Source organism: Choloepus didactylus, chromosome 13 (assembly GCF_015220235.1).
Source record: "Choloepus didactylus isolate mChoDid1 chromosome 13, mChoDid1.pri, whole genome shotgun sequence".
NCBI classification, from domain to species: domain Eukaryota; kingdom Metazoa; phylum Chordata; class Mammalia; order Pilosa; family Megalonychidae; genus Choloepus; species Choloepus didactylus.
In genome coordinates, this window is record NC_051319.1 from 39,237,669 (window position 1) to 39,260,370 (window position 22,702).

The 22,702-nt window shown below is 34.0% G+C and overlaps 1 protein-coding gene across 1 annotated transcript in view; it reads right to left on the reverse strand.

Annotated features, from left to right (window-relative positions):
- ST8SIA4 (ST8 alpha-N-acetyl-neuraminide alpha-2,8-sialyltransferase 4) overlaps positions 1–22,702 on the reverse strand; it is a 103,616-nt gene that overhangs the window by 40,149 nt on the left and 40,765 nt on the right. The window contains 1 exon segment of the mRNA XM_037801045.1: positions 13,000–13,293. Coding sequence (XP_037656973.1) covers positions 13,000–13,293 — 294 coding nt within the window.

The window sequence follows — 22,702 nt, forward strand, 5'->3', positions numbered from 1 at the left end:
TAGCTAGATAGGCAGTTTATTTAGTTGTTTCCTTTTCATAACTGTGGCAAATAATCTTTTCATCTCTGGCCAGGAAGCACGTCAGAATCAGCTCAAGACCCGTGATAACTCTGTGTAAGTAAATGCATTCACCTTCTGAATATCATTTTAGCCCAAAGTACAAATCTATATAAACTAATAGGATTTTTTATATTGAAAAATTTTATAGCAAAAAGGAGTGATTAAACGGCTCAAATATTGTCATACGAATATGAAACTGCAGTATTCTGCAGAGAGATGGGTGGAGAGAGAGCTGCTCCCGGAATCAGCATCTCTGGTCTGCCACAAACTGTGTCTAGTCCTTGAAGAGATTATGGGGCTCAATATTCTCTTCTTGAGGATAAAGGATTTAACTAGATATGCAAAGCATTACTAAGATCTCTTCCATATATATTTACTAATTATGCATTATGTATCTATACATTTATATAATACATACTTCAATACTTTCACTACACCTAATATCTTTATGTATCTGTTGTTTCCCAGTCCAAAACTTTTATATTATATTATATATGGTCCTATCAGTGAAATAGCAAAACTATCTAATGCCTGAAATAAGAGCATTCAAGTCTTTCAAATGGCCTTAGATTTCTCTAAGCCATTACCTCATAACTTTTTCAACATTTCCAAATGTTTCTACTTCCTTTAAGGATGATTATAATGCTATTTTAAAGAAATCCAAAGCAGAGAATATAGTTGCTTAATGAAACACAAAAAAGAACAATGCATGACAATGTTAAATTTTCCTTTAGGGTAAAATATGGGGAATTTTCAGAGACTACAAATGTGTTAATGGGTTGCTATAATGGAATAGGGAACAGACTATGAAAATGTTTCCCATTATCTTCAACCATCAGAGTGGTTTGAAAGGCCCCTATCAAACCTTAGTATTAAAAGGTCCAGAATATTGAGGGGGATGCAAAATTCCCCAAACAGTTCGTTTCGTTGTGAGTCACAATGCTTGGACAATGCAAAGCCATTTCCTAGCACAATTACTGCTAGAGAGGAAGCTATCTCCTTCTCTCCTGGCCAGTTTAGACAGCACAGTTTTTTGTTTGTTTGTTTGCTTGTTTTTTTATTATTAGAGAAGTTGTGGGTTTACAGAACATTCATGCATAAAATACAGTCCTCCTGTACACCACTCCAACACTAGCATCTTGCATTGGAGTGGAACATTCAGCACAATCAATGACAGCACATTTATATAATTGTACCATTAATTAAAATCCATGGCTTAGCTTTGGGCTCACTATGTTGTGCAGCTCCATGGATTTTCTTTCAATTTCTATTCTGCTACCACACATATAATCCAAAACATTGCCACCCTTAATCGCATTCAGGTACATATCTCAGTGCTGCTAATCTTGCTCACAATGTTGTACCACCATCACCACCATACATCACCAAAACGTTTCCATCATTCCAAATAGGAACTTTGCACATTTCAAGCCCCAACTTCCCACTCCCCATCCCCACCCCATCCCCTGGTAACCCATATTCTTGATTCAGACTCTATGTGTCTGCTTAATTCTAATTGTTTCAAATGTGAGATCATAAAATATTTGTCATTTATGACAGCATAGCTTTTTAATAGCATTTTTATCTGCCACAGAATCTCTTTCTCAATCTGCCTATATTTGCTCTTGTAACATGCCTGCTCCTTGGTTACTTAGGGATATAAGAAAAACGAATCCCCCAATTTTTCCTACTACATAGAGCTAAAAGAGTAAAACAGAGTGAAGATAATTTGTCTAATTTGTCAGCTTTTAAAAATTGCTTCTGCCTATTCTATTAAGTAAGTGCCCCTCTTCCCCACACTGTTGCTTGCAATCACAGGATGCCTCCTCATTATCACACTCAGGGTTTGTCACAGTGAGAAATCCAAGGATTTTTCAATTTAACTTGCACACCAAGTTAAATTAAAAAAAAAAAAAAATCAGAAGAAGGGAAATGTCAAACATGCTATATATCAGGGTAGAGAAAGAAGAGAGATTCCTATCTATTCTGAACATATTTTTGTTCTGTAACCTTGAATTATTTCTAAAAAGGTTAACTTATTTCACTAGTTGTATAATTGCTTCCTCTTATCAACTTCAATCCCTTTCTTGAACACACTTTAGCACGTAGGATCATGGTTTGGGTCCTGAAGCTTTTCAGAAACTGGGACTCTGATTAATAGTAGTTTTTATTGTTGTTTCAAGCAACAAAGTATTGGAATCATTCATTTCATTTAGTTCCTTTAAAAGAAGACTATCACCAGATATATACCTGAGACATCATAACTTATGGATAGGCACTACTATAAATTCTTGGTCTATACCCTTAGCTGATCTTTAATTCTGCTTGGAAACCCTTCTGTATAACTCTAATCAGTGACAGTTTTCATATCCCTCAGGAGATATTCCAAGCACTCAGCAAAACCCAGGGCTAGAATTCCCAAACTACCTTGTCCCTTTCTCAGGTGAATCTCTTGGCTACCAAGGCAGGGATTCAGTCCCTTGAGAAAGCCTATGCTTTTTTTATTTTCTCTGAAGCCCATGCCTAGCCCAGTTCCTGACAGGAGGTAGGCGATAAATGTTCACTGAAGGAGTGAATGTGCTATAGCAGAAACACCATCTACTCCTAGTTTCCAAATGCTGCAGAATGATGTGATTTACAGTATTTGCTGCTTCCATGAAAACTTTTTTAATGAAAAGTTCTCCACTTCATTATTCATCCAGTCTGATAGGAATGCCACACTTTGTGTATTACTAAAATGTCTGTACAAAACATATTCTGTTAATTGTTTCTGAAAAATAAGCAGCTTACTACTTTTGAACCTAACAGCAATTCAGTTGTAGTCATCGGTTCCAGGAAAAAAAAGAAAGAAAATACTTGCCAGCTGAACAAACTAAAAAAATCTTAACAGTATGGAATCTTCCTAGAAGTCACATCTATTAATAGATACCTGCTGATGGATTCTTTGACTACAACACATATGAATTCCACAAAGCATCACTTATTTTTGCTTTGTTTTATTTTTAATACTATTAAGAAGCAAAAAACAAAAATGCGAGTTTTGGTAAAGTCTCCCCATACCCCACTCCAATACTTTTTAATTAATTATTATTATTTAAAAGTAGGTACTCTCAAGCATTTATAATGAATAAAATTTTCTTAAGCACCTCTGAGAAAAATTTTTGTGTAAGATAAGTTTGTCATATTGTGAAGATTTTATACGTTGCTATAAAATAGTTTCTGCAGAAAGTTTACTGAATTTCACTGAGAGGAGTAAGATAGAATAGAATAAAATGCAAAATCAGAATTTTAGCTGCAAGCACTAATTTCACTTTAAGTAAGATCCACTGGAGAAAAGGAAAAGAAAAGAGGAAGTTAGCTTGCATTAGACTAAATTATCAGAAATATTAATAGTGCAATGTAGAGTCCAAGACAATAAACAGTTGTCACATGTTTTAGTTGTTTAATTTCATTCAAGTTTGTATGTAACTGATGCAAATATCCTTGGGTATCTGAAACAAGGAAGCTCTAAATCCACACTTGGTTACTTGGTACCAAAGTTTAATTAATCTTGGCAAATTTTTCTGAAAAGGAAACTCAGTTCATACAATTCATGAAGCACATGTTATGTGCATAAGAATTCCTAATTAATTACCCTATCATTTTATAACTTTTATTTTTTTTAGAAACAGGCATGGATTCTTCCACTGGTTTTAGTATATCTAGAGTGACATCAGAGGGTAATATACTATTTAAGAGTGTGTTTTAAATGAGTCATTAGAGAATGGGCCAAGCAATATAAGCCGTACTTTCGTATGTCTTCAATTCAGCGTTGATAGTGAAAATTTTTACTGCCTAAAACAAGACCAGTTTATTCTTGGTAAGAAATTACAGCACAATTTCTCTCTGCAATATACTCCTTTTGACCATTATCCTGGTCCTTGATTTGAGAGTTTAGAGGATAAACAACCAAAGCCATGTAGAATGTATGATTCTAACTGAGGTCTTATGCAAGCATAGGACTGACATTCTCACTAGGAAAACTTAATCAGAAAATATAGCTAAACAGTGTCATTGCTGAGGTAATTGTCTTGTGTTGAAGACTCACATAAGAACAAGAAAGCAGCAGGTATTTACCCAATACATAACAGTGACTTGTCACTTACTATTTTTTGTTACTGAGCTTAACTGTGACGCCCACCTTCATCATCTGACTGGGGAAAGATGCACAGTCTAAAGGGAAACATGAGTAACAGAGGCCGGTAGTACTGCTGCTCTCACATATTTTCCATTTCTTCAACTCCTTTTCCCCAGATCCCTGACATTTATTCATAGTGTCATTATGATTTCTTCCCTTTAATCTGATCAACTTAACTGTCCTTAAGTAAGAACTACAGATCAGTTATGTACACCTTTATATATATTTAAGTTATTTTATTAATCTCTTTCCTGGATATTTTAAGTTTAGTTGGTTATTTTTCATTGAGGCTAAAAGGCTTTCAACTTACATAGAAGTAAGGTATTTTGAGGGATGGGGAAGCCTTTAAGACACATTAAAAAAAAAAAAAAAACAAACCCACCACGTCGGTGGATCCCTAATTTGCCTACAAGTAGTAACCATGGTATATTAGAAGATCATTTGGAAGAAATGATTGGGACAATGGACAATGATCTGAAAAGAATCGCGCAAGAATTTGCCTCTTATGTAATGTGATTTAAATGTTTTTCAAAGGAAGCTATTGAACAATATTTCCCACGTATAACAACCATATACTATTTTAAAACACAGTCTTCAGAAACCATATTGAACCACAAATGTCCTATCTTGAAGGAAGAGAACCTTCACTTCTTAACATAAATAGGGAACACAATTCATTAACTAGCCCTGATTGTCTGGGTGCACATCAACTAGGGAAGGCTGAGAGAAGGGTCCGACTCACTGCCATGGGGTTTCCCTTCCTACCATTAAAGAATCTGTCACTGTGATTCTTTTCCTGTCTCTTTGAACATTCTTCTTGAGTTATTTTATCCATGGAATGTGAAAAGGTAAATGGCGTATTTCCACAAAGTCATTCTGATTTATATGGCCCAAATGGGAAACTGTGGAAAATAGAGCTGCTAGCCTGCTCCAGTCCAATTTGCTTTCCAATTCTTGGCTTTAGAATCACAGAATCTAGAATTGAATCACTAAAACTAAAGGGAACTAAAGGGACTTTAAAAATGTTTTTTACAGCTGAATTCTTTAAATTTATTCTGGTACAATATATTTATAATATATTTACATATGCACCCAGATTTTTAAATGATTTGGGGGTAAGGCTGTAAAGAAGAGAGAAAAAGGAGGAGGGTTTAAATCGTGTTGTGCTGGCCCACTGGGCATGTCAGAGGCATCAGTATCTTTCAATAACTTGTTTCCTACAGGAAAATTCTAGTGGTCAAACCCCAAGTCTCTTGCCTTTTTTCCTCTTCATTTCTTACTGATACTTGTGCTGGCATTTCAAATACCTACAATTATGGCCAGAGGCTGTGGCCAAATCATCAAGCACATTAGGAGGTAGAACTAGTTGATTGACTATGATCAATCATATGGAAATACCTAATCTCAACTCTCCCCTTTAAGCTAAACCATATGTAAATTTTCCCGAAGAGATAAAAAACTGTCAATTTTTAAAGATTTATAGGGTACTTGATTTAATAACCTTGCTCAGTAAACTCAGATCATATCTAACCATGCTTGCTGTCTAGAAATTCAATATAACACATTTGCCTTTAATTTTATATTCTCAATTAAGTATTTTAATGTGTATAAGAAATCTCTGGATGTAGTATTATTTATCACCTGGACTTAAATTAGAATAGCCCTAGGCAGATTAATTTGAGGCATATTTTGCATATTGATAAGTGTTCCTCTTTTTTTCTGAAAGGTCAGAGAAATAAGGGAATTTCTGAGGTTGTTTCTGTACTTTCTACCACTCAGAAAATAGTCATGATATTAGAAAGGCAGCAAAACAACCCAAAGCATGTAGTGAGTATAACCTATGAAGTAAATGCAGGAATTTTCCCTGTAGCTCTGAAATATGGCAATATACATCTTTGTTCCAAATACTAAATTTCCGTCTTGAAATTAAAGAAAATAATGAAAATCTATTTATTTTTCTGGCCTAAAGGCTTAAAGTAACCAGTTTTCCTTCAGAAAAGATAAATTAATTTTATTCTAAAAGCTTTACTGGATGGATTCTTTCTCCATATATATTGGTCCAGATTCTGAAAGAAAACAATACCCCAAGAGAAAAAGCTGCTAAATTATGGAACTAAGGTAACTTTCTCAGGTGGCCAAGGTGAATGTGTAGATGGTCAGTCTGGATGCCCCCAAGTGTCTCACTTCATCATTATGATCCATTTACACTTTTTACCAGAATGTGCTCTTATTTTTCTAACACCACAGGCAGGTAAACTTTAGTAAACATCGATTTTACTATTTTGCTGATTCTTGGTACAAGTTGGTTCTCAAGGCATATCAGTTTGATCAAATAGTACATTTCTGAGAAGACAAGTTCTCCAGGTTCCATCGTCACTATTTGGGATTCAAGCCTTCCTTCCTGGCATGTTTTCCTTACTCGTCACCAAAAAGCTGCATGGCAAATGCCATTTCTGATGTTACACAGATTGATGAGGAAATTTTTTCCTCCACTCTGATTGTTGCTCTGCTTCCTTGATTGCTCTAGAGAACTAACTCTTAAGGAAGCTTCAATGTCTTTCTTTAGGCACAACTTTGCTCTTTTCTGTGACTCCGTTCCCCATCCCTTTGCACATGTGCTTCCACCCTCACGATGAGATATTTGGAGCTTTCATGCTTCCTTTTGGGTATACAAAGAGATGAAAAAACGTCTTTGTTCTCATGAAATTCATAATCTAAATACAGAGGGAAACAAATGGATAATAATCATATATTCCAATGTCTCCTGTAATATGAACTTGCATCCCTTGTGAGGAGAATACAGAGAGATGATACCCAGTTCAATCTCAGATAAAGGGAGGTGAAGAATTTTGCCTAATAGGACCTTTCCTTTAAGCTGAATCTTTGAAGAAGGAGTAGAGATGATCCAGGTGAAGAAGAGAGGAAAAGGTATACCAAAGAAAGAAACCAGAGTATGTCATTGTCACAGAGGTGCTGTGAAGGCTTTCCCCACTCCTCAAAAGAACTTGCATCTAAATATTTTGTAAAGCATTTTAAATCTCAGTGAAAGCACTAAGAATTGGAAACAAGCTGGCAACTCTGTCTCTCACATTTAGGGTCTGAATTATACACCTGTGAATGACTTCTCAGCTATAAGCCATTTTTATTTTCACATTCCACAATGGAATCTGAATAATGAGAGCTGCTAAAAAAACAATATTGTGACTTCAGGGTAACCAGATTAAGACATGAGGAAACATTTCAGTGCCGGGAGGGTGAATATCAAATTCTGCCAGAGGCGAAAAAATATTCCATCAGGAAATCTCATGAGGTTTAAAATCTTTACTATGCAGTATCTAACTACTCAGAAACATTGAACTGGGGCACACATTTTATAAAGAAATAGTACTGTGCATTTGCTCATTGGTCAAAATAGAAACCATATGGAAATGATTTTTTGGAATCTGACTAAATTTAAAACAAGAAAGCTATTTTCAGAAAACTCTTGAAGTGAATGTTTCCAATTTCTGATTTTTTTTTTTTTAATTGCTTTTCCTTGTGTGACTTTGAGTTGATTCAATATTCCGAATCAGTTCATTTGAATGATGGTAATGAGCTCAATTTCCTGAGGTCTACAAACTATCTATCCCAGCCTGTACTTTTACTGGGGACTCTACTAGGAGCTTGGTATTATTCAAATTCTTCTCCAAGCACATGACAGTCAGGTGAAGTTTGTCTGCCAAAGATGACCCTAACTTTACATAGCTTTTTATCGTTGTACAGATTTTCATATCTGAAAGATAAGTACAGAAACTAGAGTCTAAAAAATGGTATTTTTATTTTAGTGTTAAAACTGAAAAAAAATATTATGCTGGAATATGTGAAAATATGCTCTGCCTATTTTTAGGAACTACGTAGAAAATCATACACCATAACAATGAAACTAATGTGCACTTATTTTTAAACACAAATTTTTTTCTGAATAATTAACTGTTTTCCAACAGAGTGACAGCTACTCAGATAAGATGTTAACTAGACATATCACTTGATTTGATTTCTGTATGGCTTTTTTTCCCTCCTACCTAAAATTTTTACCCACAAACTGGGATTTATGGTCTTGATTATTACACTATCAGGTAAGTGCATAGTTAGTTTTAAAGGGCTGTATGCTAAAAGTAAATATCAATGATCTAGAAAACTCATAGGAAACCTGTGAGGGTGTATTAAATGATATCTTATTGTTCAGCATACTTTAATCACAAATATGAAGAAATAAAGAAACTGCTCATAAAGTATGCATATCATTTAGAACATTTTCTTGTATTTTGAAAGAAAGGAAATAATTAAAAAGTTAATCAAAGCCATAATGTAAAACAATACTTAGTCCTCACAACACACAGTGAAATTACTAGGAATGAATTCAACAAGGTACATCAGATACCAACAACATAAATATAAGACAGGAAATTTTTGCCATATGTTAATCATCACAAAACCAATTTCTGAAAATCCCAAGTGACCACAAGTTGAATATGAATCAACAACGTAACATCATTATAAGGAAAGCCAGTATACTATTAGTATTATGTTTGACATGCAAAAGGTCTACCAAAGCAACTTGGGTGTGTGTGAGTGTGTGTGAGAGAGAGAGAGAGTTGTGCAATGCAAATATATACACATATATACACTATTAGGGTATATAAGTATAATATATCTACTGTACTATATCCTATTAGTATATTATTGTGTATATTACATATTATGTTAGTACATATAATGTAGTAACAGAATACTATAAATTGATAAATGTAATATGTGTTGTATATATGTACTATTAGTATAATTCATATATATGTATATATGTATGCATATTTATAAATCTATTGATACATGTGTATATATTTATTAATAAATGCTACTCCAGGAATAATTTTTCCACAATTTGAGAGCTGTTACAGCAAGAGTTATTAAAAAGCTTTATAAATGAAAAAATTTAAGAGTATATTCAATAGACTAAATGACCCCATTATATATATATATAGATAAAGTTAGTATACATTTTTTCTTTTTGTTCTCAAGAGGACAAATTTAGACAAGGGTGAGAATGGGAAGAATATTCAAATTCAAGAGAAAATGACTTTAAAGCAGGGATATTTTATTGAGATTTCTCAGTTATGAGTGTCAAAAGTTAAATGTTCTCCTTAAGAGGTTATGGAGAAGACATCACTGAGGCTATTCATGAAAATAAGGTACAGCTTGAATATTAACCTGTGTAAGAGCAGTTAAAATACAGAGCCAATGAAACTTGGAGTCCAAAGGAATCTAAATGGTTATTTCCTCAATATCCACATTTTTAAGGTCACAAACCTGAGACTCAAGGTATAAATAATTCTGTTCTAGGTCAGTATAAAAGAAGTTTGTTTTGACCTTTTCTGAGAATCAACCTTCTAAATTTATCTTAATAATTCTTTAAGCAAGTATTAAATCCACTCTTAAAACTTTATGAAAACTTTCCCAATTTTCCCAAGAAAATTTACAGAATAATAAATATTATATTTATTGGCCATCCGAGGCTTCTGAAGAAATACAAATGAAAATGTTGCAATCACAAACAAGGTTAGTGCACTCATATAGTCTCTTCAACTTTAATTATATCTTTTATTTGCCCGAATTAGGTTATCCTTTCACCATTTTATGGGATTTAAAAAAAAATGCCTTCTAAAACTATATATTTTTTCTTCTGTTTACTTACTATGGCTTGGGAAGGATGATAATACATTAAAACATAATCTGAATCTTATTGAGTTTGGTGATTGATGGTTTAATCTTTACAGCTTTAAAAATACTTAGAATTAAATGTGTTTAAAGTAAATCAGTCATCATGATTTCCAGAAAGGAAAATGTTTAAATAATGAAGCTGGACTATTATGAAAACTATCTAAATGATCTTCTTTGGGTCATGAATCTTTTTTTTCCCCAAATCACTTAAACTTTCTATTAGTCATGGTAGCACTTGGAAGGGAATTCTTATTTCAATATTGTGATTGATGTGCACCTTAAGGTGGGTGCCTGAGTTCTCTAAACCTTTCCTAAGTGTCATCAAACTCAAAGAAACAAAAAGGATATGAAACTCCTTAAACTAGTTTGCTAAACTCTTATCAACCTACGAGGTTGCAGAGAAATAATTCAAAGTTGTAAAACAGATACTGGAAGAACATGTCTTTGGGGAGTTTGTCCTAGCTTTCCCATCACTTGTGTCTTCTGTTTCATCAGTGTTCACACTTCCTTATTTTCTTTCAAGGTCCTAGTAACTTTGTAAAGAATGCACAATAAGTTGAAATGCTACTAATTACCTTTCACACACACCACAGTTACAAATTTCCATTCCATTTGAAAGATTAAAGGCCATGCTAGAGCTACTTTTTATATCCTTGGCCACAGTTTAGATTTAAGTTGCTTGAATCTTCAGGGGGAAATATGCAAATTTATTCAGAGAAAAGCAGAAAGGTAACTTCTTTCTAGAGAATTTTCATTCTGGTCAAAAGGACCTGAAGCACAGTAATCAAAAGAAAGCATAAAATTCATTTCCCCATTGCTCTTTAGAGTAAGCTGTTTAGGACTTGGTGAAGTCGTTTTTATTTTTAGTGATTATGAAAGAAAAGTAAATAGGGCAAAAGATAAAAAGGAAAATATTGATTAGCTAACTATTAAAAGACTCTGCAGTTCATATGTATTTGTAAAAACCTTGTGTGAATTCACTGTTGGTAATTATGTATAATTCCACCTAGATACTACTTTAATGAATGTGTGCTATTTCAATCATGCCTCTTATTTAATATCTTAGTTTTGAACTGAGAAATGTTTATGGGACAAAGCCCTATTTCGGAGTCATATTAAAATTCCTCATTAGTTTCTCATAGTCAGGGAGTGATTAGTGCAAAATAATTTTTAATTTTAATCAGCTATCAATGGATTGTGTGTGTGCATGTGTCTGCGTGTAAGAAAGATCTATCTTTTTTCTTTGAATCAAATGATACTCAACATTGTATATCAAAAAATAAGAATGTATTCTTAACACAATGCACTTTAATGCTACTTTCTGTTAAAAATGCTTCATTTCTCAAAGTCAAATTCTTATTACCAGGAATCTTTATAACTTTAAAAAAATCACAGTTGCTTATTTTTCCCCCCAGTGTATGCATTTTATCTTTGGTTGAAACTTCATGCCAGATGCCAAGAGAATATATATTGAATAAACATGATCTAATTATTAGAATGGAATTTAATTGTTTGCAGATAACAGAATCCATGATACTGTCTCTAGTCTTAAATAGGAAATGGTAAATCTTTGAAAAAAAAAACATGTCCTAACAGCTAAAGAAAACAAAAACATCTTATCCCATTTCAAATTACAATATATGAATCAAACTATTTTTAACACTGGGCTTTGGAGCAACTTTTTCTTTTAGGGCTTCTATCCATTGAATTTTACTGGTCCCCTGAACTTGCCTTTCCATTCCATGTCTACTGCTTCTGCCCTGCATGATTGTCATCTTATGAGTAAACTAATCAAAGAGCATAATAAGTGGTCTTCCTGGCTCTGGCCCCTCTCTTTGTCAATGAAGAGTCTGCACAATGAGAAGACTTATTCTCCCAAATTTAGACATCCAACTGTGCTTTATACAGCATAAAATTGACTCCCTTCCCAGCAAGACCCCAAGTTACTTTTCCAACTTGCATTCCAATACACCACAGTGGACTCCATTATTCCATAGGTTTACCATGTACTTAATCATTGCTTGTCTCACTTCATTCTACTGATGCAGTAGCATTTCCTTCTGTTTAGTGTTTCTCTCTTTTTCTCCCTTTCTCTCTCTCTCTTTTCTGGACAATTGCCCTTCTGTTTTAAAAGTCCAGTTCAAATGTTAGGTTCACTTTTAAGTCTTCTTTGAGAAACTCAGGAAAAAAATTATTTGCTCCTGACAATATACTCCCTTATCACTTGTATATGCCTCTAGCTAGTTTATATATATACGTATATATATGGTTTCCAGAAATATATATCTGGTTTCACCAAAAGCCTGAACACTCCTTGATGGCAGTGGTCAGCTCTTCTCAACTGTTGGATCTACAGAATATTACACTCAGCAGGAATTCAATAAATATACAGAATTGCATATCTGTGAGTTATTTATATTTTACACTATCTTTATCCCTGACTGAATTTGGCCCTTTGGCTATTTGTCACTTTTAAACAAGAATTTATTTTTTGAGTTTTCTTCTGAGTGTATGTTGACTTAATTCATGAAAATAGTGTCTGTGACTTTTGGAGGGAAGCATTACGGCATGTTATCTCAGGTTTCCCTCTCACTGGTAGGTCTCTTAACTACAAATGGGACTTAACTGCTCCTTAAATACTTCTAACATTTATGCTGCCACAATATTGCCCACTAGCCATTTAGTATTCTACTGTGGTTTCCTCACCCAAATAATCATCAATTTTACTACACATTCTTATTACTCTTCAGCATACAAAAATATAAAAATCATGAGAGGACATAAATGTGGGTCAAGTCCAACAATTTGCTTTTTCAAGGGAGAGAATAAGTTAAAATAATAGAGAACATAAACAAAAGTCAAGTTTATGAAAAGAGTAACCATTATAGAATGACAAAAACCTATATCCATTTTGAGATTTTACTCAGGCTTCTTCCTGTCTAGGAAAATGTTTAGTTATGTGTTCCATTGTGCCAAGGACAGACTGGTCCTTTCCAGACACTTACCCTCTGACAGCATGAATAAGTCTCAGTGATGGATAGGCAGTTCGCACTTTCAGTTTATTCTTAAGGATTAATGCATTAACCCACTCCACGTGCTTCTCTCCTCCTTTGACCATGAAAGCAGGGATCCAAAGGACACTGTCATTCAACATGGAGAGTCTATGCACAAATTTTTCTCTGTCATTCTCATTCCGAAAGTCTCCAAATGCTCTTTGTACAACTGATGGATTCATTGTAATAAAATCAGATTTAGTTCCCACATCTGCTGCAAACTCCACCACAGGGGCTAGATTACACCTGAAGAGCAGGAAAAAAAAAAAAAAAGCAAACAAACAAAAACTAAATATGAAACATTCAGTCATAAAATGGTGTGCCTGAAACAAAGAATGGGGAATGAGCATGTAAGATATTTTCCCACCAGGTGGAAACAAACAAAAAATTGTCTGCCTGGTAAAATTACATTTTCAATAAGTCCCCACATATTCAGAGATAGTATTTTTCCATAAGGATGTGGACCCCTAGTATCAGGCTCAAATTGTCACTATAATAATTCAACCTGATACCTAAGAAAACTCTTTGCTGTTATCTTCATAAAACCACATGATAGGAATTCCTAATAGTTAAATTCACGATGGCAAATTCATAAGGGCTCTGTTGCCATGCAGTAGGCAATCTAAACCATATGTTATTCTGTAAGGAAGTATAACACATTGGACCTGATTTTCCAGTTTGAACCATTTCTCAAGCTTAAGCTACTTGAACAACTTTACAAGAATAAGCAAATGTAGATGGCATTTCTGTATTTTCAATAGCCTTCAATAGGCCCAAATGGATACATCACATTTTATATGCCTCTTTGAGATTTTAAGTAACACATAAAACTCCTTACTCTATAAGATCAAATATCGTCTTTTATGTTCCTTTTGAGGATGTCCTCAAAATATCTGTCCTCCCTGTTGGGCCATATGCTTCCTGTGGGGAATGGAAGGACATTGTTGCCCTGATCTCTCCTGGAGCTCCAGGGTCTCAAGTGTCTGCACTTGATTTTTCTCTTCTAACGATTACAAGAAAGAAAGCTGTGAAAAGTACATTGAATTCTGTTTACAACCAATTAGTGATGCTTCTTTGATCCTGTCACATAACTCTTTGGACATTTGAGTTAAAAAACAGCTTTTAAAAAAAAAAAACAAAAAAACTTTTAAACTTGCAAAAAAAAAAAAAAAAAAACAAGATTTAATCAGTTGATAAACAAAAATTTTAATTTTTAACAAAGAAGAGTTTCCTAAATTGAGAAAAAGACATTTGAATCTACTCCATTTACATCATCATGGAAACACACACACATGCACACATACAATAAAAACAGTTTTGTTTTCCTTTCTTTCTGTCAGCCTTTCAAGAAAAGGAAAATAAACTGATTCCTGCGTCTGCATTATGAAAGTTCCTCACATTTCTCTTTGTGCCTTTTGCCACATCAATTAAATTCTCAAAGAATTTAAATGTTAATTAAAAAGTAAAGTGTGTGTTCTGCTATTAAAAATACTGATTTTATATCTTTCTTTATCTCTCTTAATACATCTCATTACTTTTTAGATACCTGACTACATTTAGCTACCACAACAACCATCTTTCATCTCACACAATTAAGTAAATTATATTATTTAGGGTGAACTACTGAGAGAAAACAAAACTTAATACAGGATATTACTTAAAAATCAACCATGTTTTCTCTTTTATACGTCTTTAATTACACCCACTGTATTATATGATACAGCATTTATTTGTCCATGCCACTTTTTGAAATTGGGTATTATTCATTCCCATCATAGTAAGGATATTATGAAGAGGACTTCCCCTGAAAAGCGATTGCTACACAGGATGAGGGCCTGATAATTTTTAAAGTCCTAAATGCACTCTGCACAAGCTTTAAAATAGTTTAAAATCCTAAGTTGATTATAATATGAAATTGAATATTGTGGGGAAAAGCGCATTCTGAACATCATTATTACAGAAACTTCTTCCTCAAGGGAAAAAGAAAACCAACTAGAGAACACTGGTTAATTTTGCAATTAACATGTTCCTGTCAGGGGAGATGGTTTCAGACATATCTTTCTACTATAACAATTTCTCAGCAATTTATTTCAGAGGATTTACACTGTAGAGAAAAAAATTATACTTTATTTTCTCTGTAACTACAAAATAACCAGACCTAACCAAGTCAAATAGAGCAAAAATACATTCTGTTCAATTACCTTTCCAGGGGGGAAAATACTTAATTATTTTAGGCTTGTCATTATTTTTTTCTTATCATGCATATATAAGTATCCTTCTCCAAGGTTTGACAACATTTGCTCTTTAAGGATGTTTCTGAAACATAGTTGTCTGGCCATGTGTCCCTTAAGAGTTAGTAAGTTGAGTGTTGAAAGACAGGTACTTTCCACTTTAGAAGAAAAAGGAAACTAATAGAATAAGACCTTTTCTGGAGAAGTAGGTTGATCTAGGAGACAAACCAACATGTTTAATGGAATTAAAGTATGCTAAATGAGCGTAGTTCTAACTAAGAGATCAACAGGAGTTCAAAGGAGTCATCAATCCATAAGAGCTTTATTGTAGAGTTTTATGACCTGAGCACAACCCAAGTAGGCTTTGTGAGGGATGATAACTGAGGCACGGAAAAGAGCATGACGGACACGTCACAAAATCCAACCTAGGCTGGCTCGGGGAGTACAGCTTGTTCATTTGTCTAGGAGGAACTATGCCTCCTTTTCCTATGAAAAGAAAGATTACTATTACATCCACATTTGGTCGGTAAATTAACTACTCCATGTTGAGTCAGATATTTAATCATATAATTAGCTGTATTCCACATAACTAGGGAAGCACTAAGAAAACCAAAATAACCAAACAGCTGTGTTACACTCCAGCTATTTCAGTAGACTTACCAACTTCAGAGTTACTAGAAGCAATATTGCTGATTGAGCAAAATTATGAATAGATTCTCAATCATACAACTTTCATCTTTCTCTTTTAAAAATCTTCTTAGGGGTTATAATATTCAAAAATAGCCAGAACATATCTAAAGCATTTATGAAGTCATATACTGTTACAAATATTATTCATAATCTCATAAAACAGAAGAGTGGACACTTTTTAAATGAAGGATTTTCTTAAGTCAATACTGCTGAATGGGTAATAGCATTTAATAGACTCAAGCTCTGACTACTTTTAGACAAATTAAATTTACCTTTTATACTACCCAACTATTTTTGACATGATGGGCAACAATTTTATTTGTGTTTATTTTCCATTATTAAGTAAATACCTGCAAGAATGTAGCTAGTTCCACTTGTACTCTAGAACTCTGCATTTTTTTCTGTGATCTCCAACTAGATTTGATCATCTCCCAACACTTGTTATAAGTAGACTTGAAGGTAAATTTATTTATTTAAAGTCTATATGAAATGTTTATTTTAAAATTTATATGTAAAGTAATGCTTATTTCATTTATAAACACCGCGAGATCACAGAATTTCCTAGGAAGATGTATCTGTTAGATTTGTCAATATTTTCTGCATTTCCTTTTTAAGCTTTAGTCCAACAGTCTAAGCAACTAGAATGTCCTTTTCCATTTATTTAACCAGCATTTATTGAGAGTTTGTTGTACAAACACTGCTAAGTGCTCAGAACTTTTTCCAGCTCAGATTTGTACTATTTTACAATGATATAATCTTGACAGTTATTAGTAATATGAATAAAATAATATGCTTTCATTTGTCTGTGCATTTATTCATTTATAATGTGTATTGCACATTTATGCTAAGTTCTAAACTGGTTATCCAGGAAACTGAGGTAAAATATAGTGTATTATCATAAAGAGAGGTTTTAATTGTATTTTTACAGATGTAACATAGATTATATAAGAAGAAAATAACCTGGATGGATTCCAGACTAAATTCTACTATTTAAGCTATTAGTTACTATTCAGAAAGTTCCAAACACATGATTATTATCCTTTCTCTCATTTGGCCAAGCCCACTGTAGTTTTTTCTGTACTACCAGTGAAATCCCCAACCAAAATCATCAGAACCAATGAAAACACATTTGCTAATCCACTATGAAATGGGAAGGAACTTCTCTTTTCTGCTCCCCTGAGAATGCTTGTAGATCTTATGCTCTCCAATTCTGCTTCTCAGATTGAAGAGCCAAGAAAACAAAAAAAATTTTGTTAGCTGTTTATTAGGGAGCTTTATTGTTACCTTCTCAAAATTGCGAGGGGCAGTTGAAAGATGCAACCTGTCAGTTTCTCTGACTTTCCTGAGGTGAGAGAGTTGGCTCCAAATAGACTTGGAACCAATTACTCGGCAATATTTTGAGGCAAGTGGCCACATTACCTCTAGTTAAGAGATGAGGAACTAAGGTCAGAGTTGTTAAGAAATGTGTCCAAGGGCAGACTGCATATAAAACAAAAACAGTACAATTTTGAACAACCCCAAGTCATGAGTCTTAACTGACACTATTTATACATGTTGTTTTCTTTCAGAATTTGGGGATATGCCTAAAAGTTCATCATCATTTATCCCAGCATTCCTGTAAGAGGAAGAGGGTTTTACCCTAATTTAGCCCTAGATTTTAGTTAGACTCCCAAGATATAAGCATATTCCACAAGGCCACTCAGCCATGACTTCCCCAAATCCTGAGCAGTTATAAAACAAGGGGTTTTAAATATAAAAATAAAATCTACACCTTATATCTTAAGGGAATGAATTTTCAAAATGCTATTGAAAGGATTAAATAACAAAAATTAATAAGACTATTTGAAATATGAAGCATAGGATTAGAATTTGATTTATATGCCATAAACTATTATGCAGTAAAGTGTAAGAAATAAAGAAGAACTGTCATGTTAGGTTTGCATTTTTAGTATTGTGGGTGAACACAAAAATATACACATACACACATACATACATACACACACACACCACATTTTAGGTTTGTAGTTAGGATAACAAGTGATAAAATCATAAAATCCTCCACTTGATAGAAATAAATGCAAACAGCATTTATATCATGAAAATAACTAAGTCAATTAACAGAAGAGGAAGTTTTATCACAAATCCAGATTTGTTTACATTACTGGCAATGGTGGGAAGATAAGTGTCATACAATTTCTAGGGAAAAAAAAATCAAACTGCAATACTAGAAAATAAAAAATATGAATACCAAGAAATATGTTAGACTGCATCATTCCCACACCTCAGTCAAAACAAAAAGTGGGGTTACTGGGAAAATTCATTATAATTGCACTGATATTGGGGGAATTAACTTAGGTTTGGGGGAAAAGGTATACCTAGGGATAGTTCTATTATGTTTAAATAAATTAAAAATGCTACATATGCACTTAATATGTATCAGACTTGGGCTTAAGCTTTAAGGAATAAAATTTTAGTTTCTGCCCTCTGCCCTCTTTAGCAATAACCACGTGGACATAAGAGTTCTTCACATTCCAATCTGTGACCTCAGGCAAGTTACTTAACTTCTTTGACATCCAACTTATACCATAATTGAGAGGCTATTACCACTGATTGGAATGAAATGAAACAAAATATTTAATATTTAACTTGCTCTCAAAATTCCTAGAGTTGACACTCAATAAATATTAGCTTTAATTTCCTTTTCTCTCTTTCAGCCTATTGCGAGAGGCGAAAGTGGTAAATTGAAGAGCATGTCAAATCAGAAGATCTTTCTACTTTCTATGCAAACAGTGCAAGATAGCTCAACATTTATTTACATGTTTAGTGAGTTTTTTGGCTAGGATTTATCCCCCTAGAAAATGTGGCTTGTTGACTGATGGGGCCAGATGCAAATGTGTTGAATATGAAATAAAACAAACATGACTCCATAGTTGGTGGGAAAACATTAAAAATTTATAGAAATGGCCCTAGTGTGCTTAATGAGGAAGACTATGACGGAAGTGTGCAGGAGGAATTGAAATAAGGTAGGCCAATCAGGACTTCACAGTAGTTCACATATGAGGTTAGCATAGGACTTTTATAATGACAGGAGGAAGGATAATAATAATAGCTAAGTTTTATAGAGCACTTGCTATATGCCAAGTACTATCCTAATTGCTTTGCATATAATATTACATGTCATTCTCACAATAGCCTATGAGACAGCACTATTGTTACATTTTTTCATTGATGAAGACACAAACAGGTGATTTGACTAAGGTTATACAGTTTATAAATTGTGGAGGCAGGTTTTAAGCCCATGCTCTTAAATACTGTACAGTATTTAATCTCTGGGAATGGAAAGGAAACACTAGAGCAAAGACCAAATTGATGGAACTAGGTCACAAGTTCAGTTGCATCAGAAGGTGACACTGTTGTGACTTCTATCACCTCATTGATCCAGGTCTGAGCTGAAGATCAGGTTGGCTAAGGTAGAGGTCCCATCTTTACTCAATTTCCTGCACACATTCCTTCCCAAAGATGAGAACTTAGACAAGAGAGAATGACAATCCCAGCATGCAGAGGGTCAGTGCTACAGCAGGGGATACATGAATAGCTGCCTTTCTCTGAAAGAACACCAAGCATGTAGACATGGAAAGGAATGAGAAGGGAAACAAAAGGTTGATTCTTGAGTTTCCTACCACCACTGTATGGAAGAAAGGTGAGATAATTAAAAGGAGATGTACACATATGAATAAAGAAAGAAGGAGAAAAATGCCCTGTTTTTGAGGTACCATTTAAAAGTACAGGGCTAAAATTCAGAACACCTGGATTCTAATTGAGTCTCTTTACAGTAAAATCAGTGGACCATATTATCTTCTTTAAAATAAGGAAGTTGTCCTAGGGGAGAAAGAGAAGTAAAACCTAGTAATTCAGTTTAGTTTTGAGACAGATACATTGAAATACGTAAGTTTTTCTCTTCTTTCTTGGGAACTATTCTCAAGATTTATTTCATAAAAAAAAAAAATGTTTTACCTATCCCAGAAGAAAACTTACAAGGATTTGCCCATTATAAAAAGCTACACATGAAAAAATGGTATGTTTTGTACAAGGACAAATCCATTTTAACACTGGAACTCAGAGTTTTCTCAAAATATTAAGAGAATACTAGAAGGCTATTAGCATATTTAATAAATTTAATTGAAATATAAAATGCAACAAACTCTGATATAAAGCAATGGATTAAAATAAGATCTAAAATTGGAAAGTTATCCATGACTTCAGCAAAGGCAAAATAGACTCCTCTGCCTTACACTCTCAGTAACTCTGGCAAACAAATAATTAAGAGTTTGAGAAAGCAGGAAGGATAGTAATAGTCAAAGAGTTTTTCATATTTTTAATCAAGCTCAAAGTTTGCATTTGTCAGCCTACTCCTCAGAGCCCACTTAATTTTGAATAGACTAACTATATGCAAGTCATTGCCTGCCTATTTTTAAAGAAAGGACAGAAATAGAAGAGATGAAAGGAATCATAGGAAGAATAAAACTTAAAAATATGAGACTTATAATGGTAATGAATTAAAAAGATACTTTTTTTCTATTAAAAAAGGGCTAATTGTGGACCTCTGGTTATCAGTGCATGGCTGTATTCATTAAGCAGTATTGGAGAAAAGAGTTTTAACCAGTGTTCTCTCTCTGGGGCGTGACAATAAACTTACAAAAGGAAACAGCAAAGTGTGAAATGATGACAGAATGAAAGTCCTTCTAGTGCAGGGAACTAATCTGTATAGTTCACCACTGTATTCCCTCTATCTAAGCGGTCTTCTACTGGGTACTCAATAGTTATTGGAGTGAGAAATCCACCCTCATTTAAGGCAGGAAGCACAATGTCAGTGAGACAATGTACATATGGCAACTGCGTACTATATTTTCAAAATTTTATTCCACAAAATAACTGCTTATCAAAAATGCTCCTCATTTAATTTTACTTCCTGTAACATTTGTACTCTTTCTTGAATTTTAGGGAAACATGTTTCTTCTGTTTCTACTTTTATCTTTCCTGACTGCTTGTACTCAACAGCTGGAAACTGACTCTGGTTAACCTGAAAGAAAATTAATTTATTGGGCTGGTGGGTTGGAAAACAGAAAACATTACCAAGATCATAATCCTGAACAACTAATCTGTTAGGTCCTGGCCGTGGGTTCTTTAGCCACTTGGCATGTGCCAGGACTCAGCTGGTCTTCTAGCAACCCCAGTGTCACTGAACCTGAATCTTGCTGTCAAAAGCCGCAGTTAAGTTTATATGTTTAGACAAGTTTGTGCCCTTGCTACCAGGAAGGGAGAAATGAAAATATCTGTCCCTTTTGGTTTTGTAGTGGGTATTGGGCCCCTTTCTGCCGGTTAATGGATTCCACTCAAATAACAAGAATGCCAGATATCAAATAGTCAAATGCCCAGTTGATAATTCCTTCTCAGTATTTTTTTTTAATTGATGGCATTTGCTAGAGTTCCCACATCAGCCATTTCTGTTTGGATCCACACTTCCCTCTGGAGCAGCTCAACTGCTCCCATGCTTTCCTTCAGTTAGCAAGGTAATTCAAATTTATGTCTTCAATTCTAATCTCCTACATGAACTCCAGTCAGTTACCGAACACCTCACATTGGTTGTCCTAATGACACTTCGAAGTCAGTATGTTAAAACTAGAAACCATTAACTCTAGTTTTCTCTTTCCCCTTCTATAAACCTGTTATTTCTTTTTAATTTTCTTTAACTATGACACCATCATCTCTGCCAGCAGCAAAAAGAAAAATCTCAGGGATTTCTTAGACTTCTTCCCCTTTTATTCTCTATCTTATATTGGCCATAAAATTCTGCCTGATATATATATACCCTTCATACCACTCAGATATGACCCCTTATTTACTCTAATTGACACTGTCCAGTTTAATTACATCTTGCCCAGATTCTCCAATGATTTGACTGACCTTATGATCTCTAATTTAACATCCCTCTAATCAATTATCCACATGATCATTAAAGTTATCTTTTAAAAATATAAATTTCAATTTCCCTCCTCTTTTCATACTCTTTAATGTGCTTATACTCCTTCAATGGTCCATAGAGCCCAACGTCTAAATTTTGGTAAATTGGATACACACACACAACACTTCCTACCTCCCAGCTCTTTATAACTGCATTTCTTTATATGTGCTCTTCCATCAAAGTGTAATATTGTTTCTCCCCTGTTCAAATGGAAAATTCCTTTTTTATCTGTTGAATTAGCACTGTTGCAATATAATTTTCTGAATCTTTTCATGCCGATTTATAAACTTCTCCTGAATTAATCACTCACTGTACCACTAGTTCTTTGTAAATGTCATCTTACAAGAATTTGGGAAAGATGATCTTCTGAAAATAAAACTCTAGATCAATAGATAATACATTGGAGTTTGGATACATGAAGACATCTGTAAGAATCAAGATGACTTAATGATCAGAATTACCTGTGGCTTGGCTGAATGCATCAAAATTTCTAGAAAAAGAATAGTCATAAAGAGAGCTATTTAACACTGGAAGAAAAGGAAAATAGCCTTCCAAGGAAAACTCTGGTGGTGCATCATCCGTGGGAGGAGAAATCTTAAGTCACTAGAAATGGTCATCCATTAACATGACCAAGTGTGAATTAGTGAGGCAATTAATGCAGGGTATGTAAACAAAAACCTTGAGGTGGTATCAGTCTGATAGGCAAAGCAAT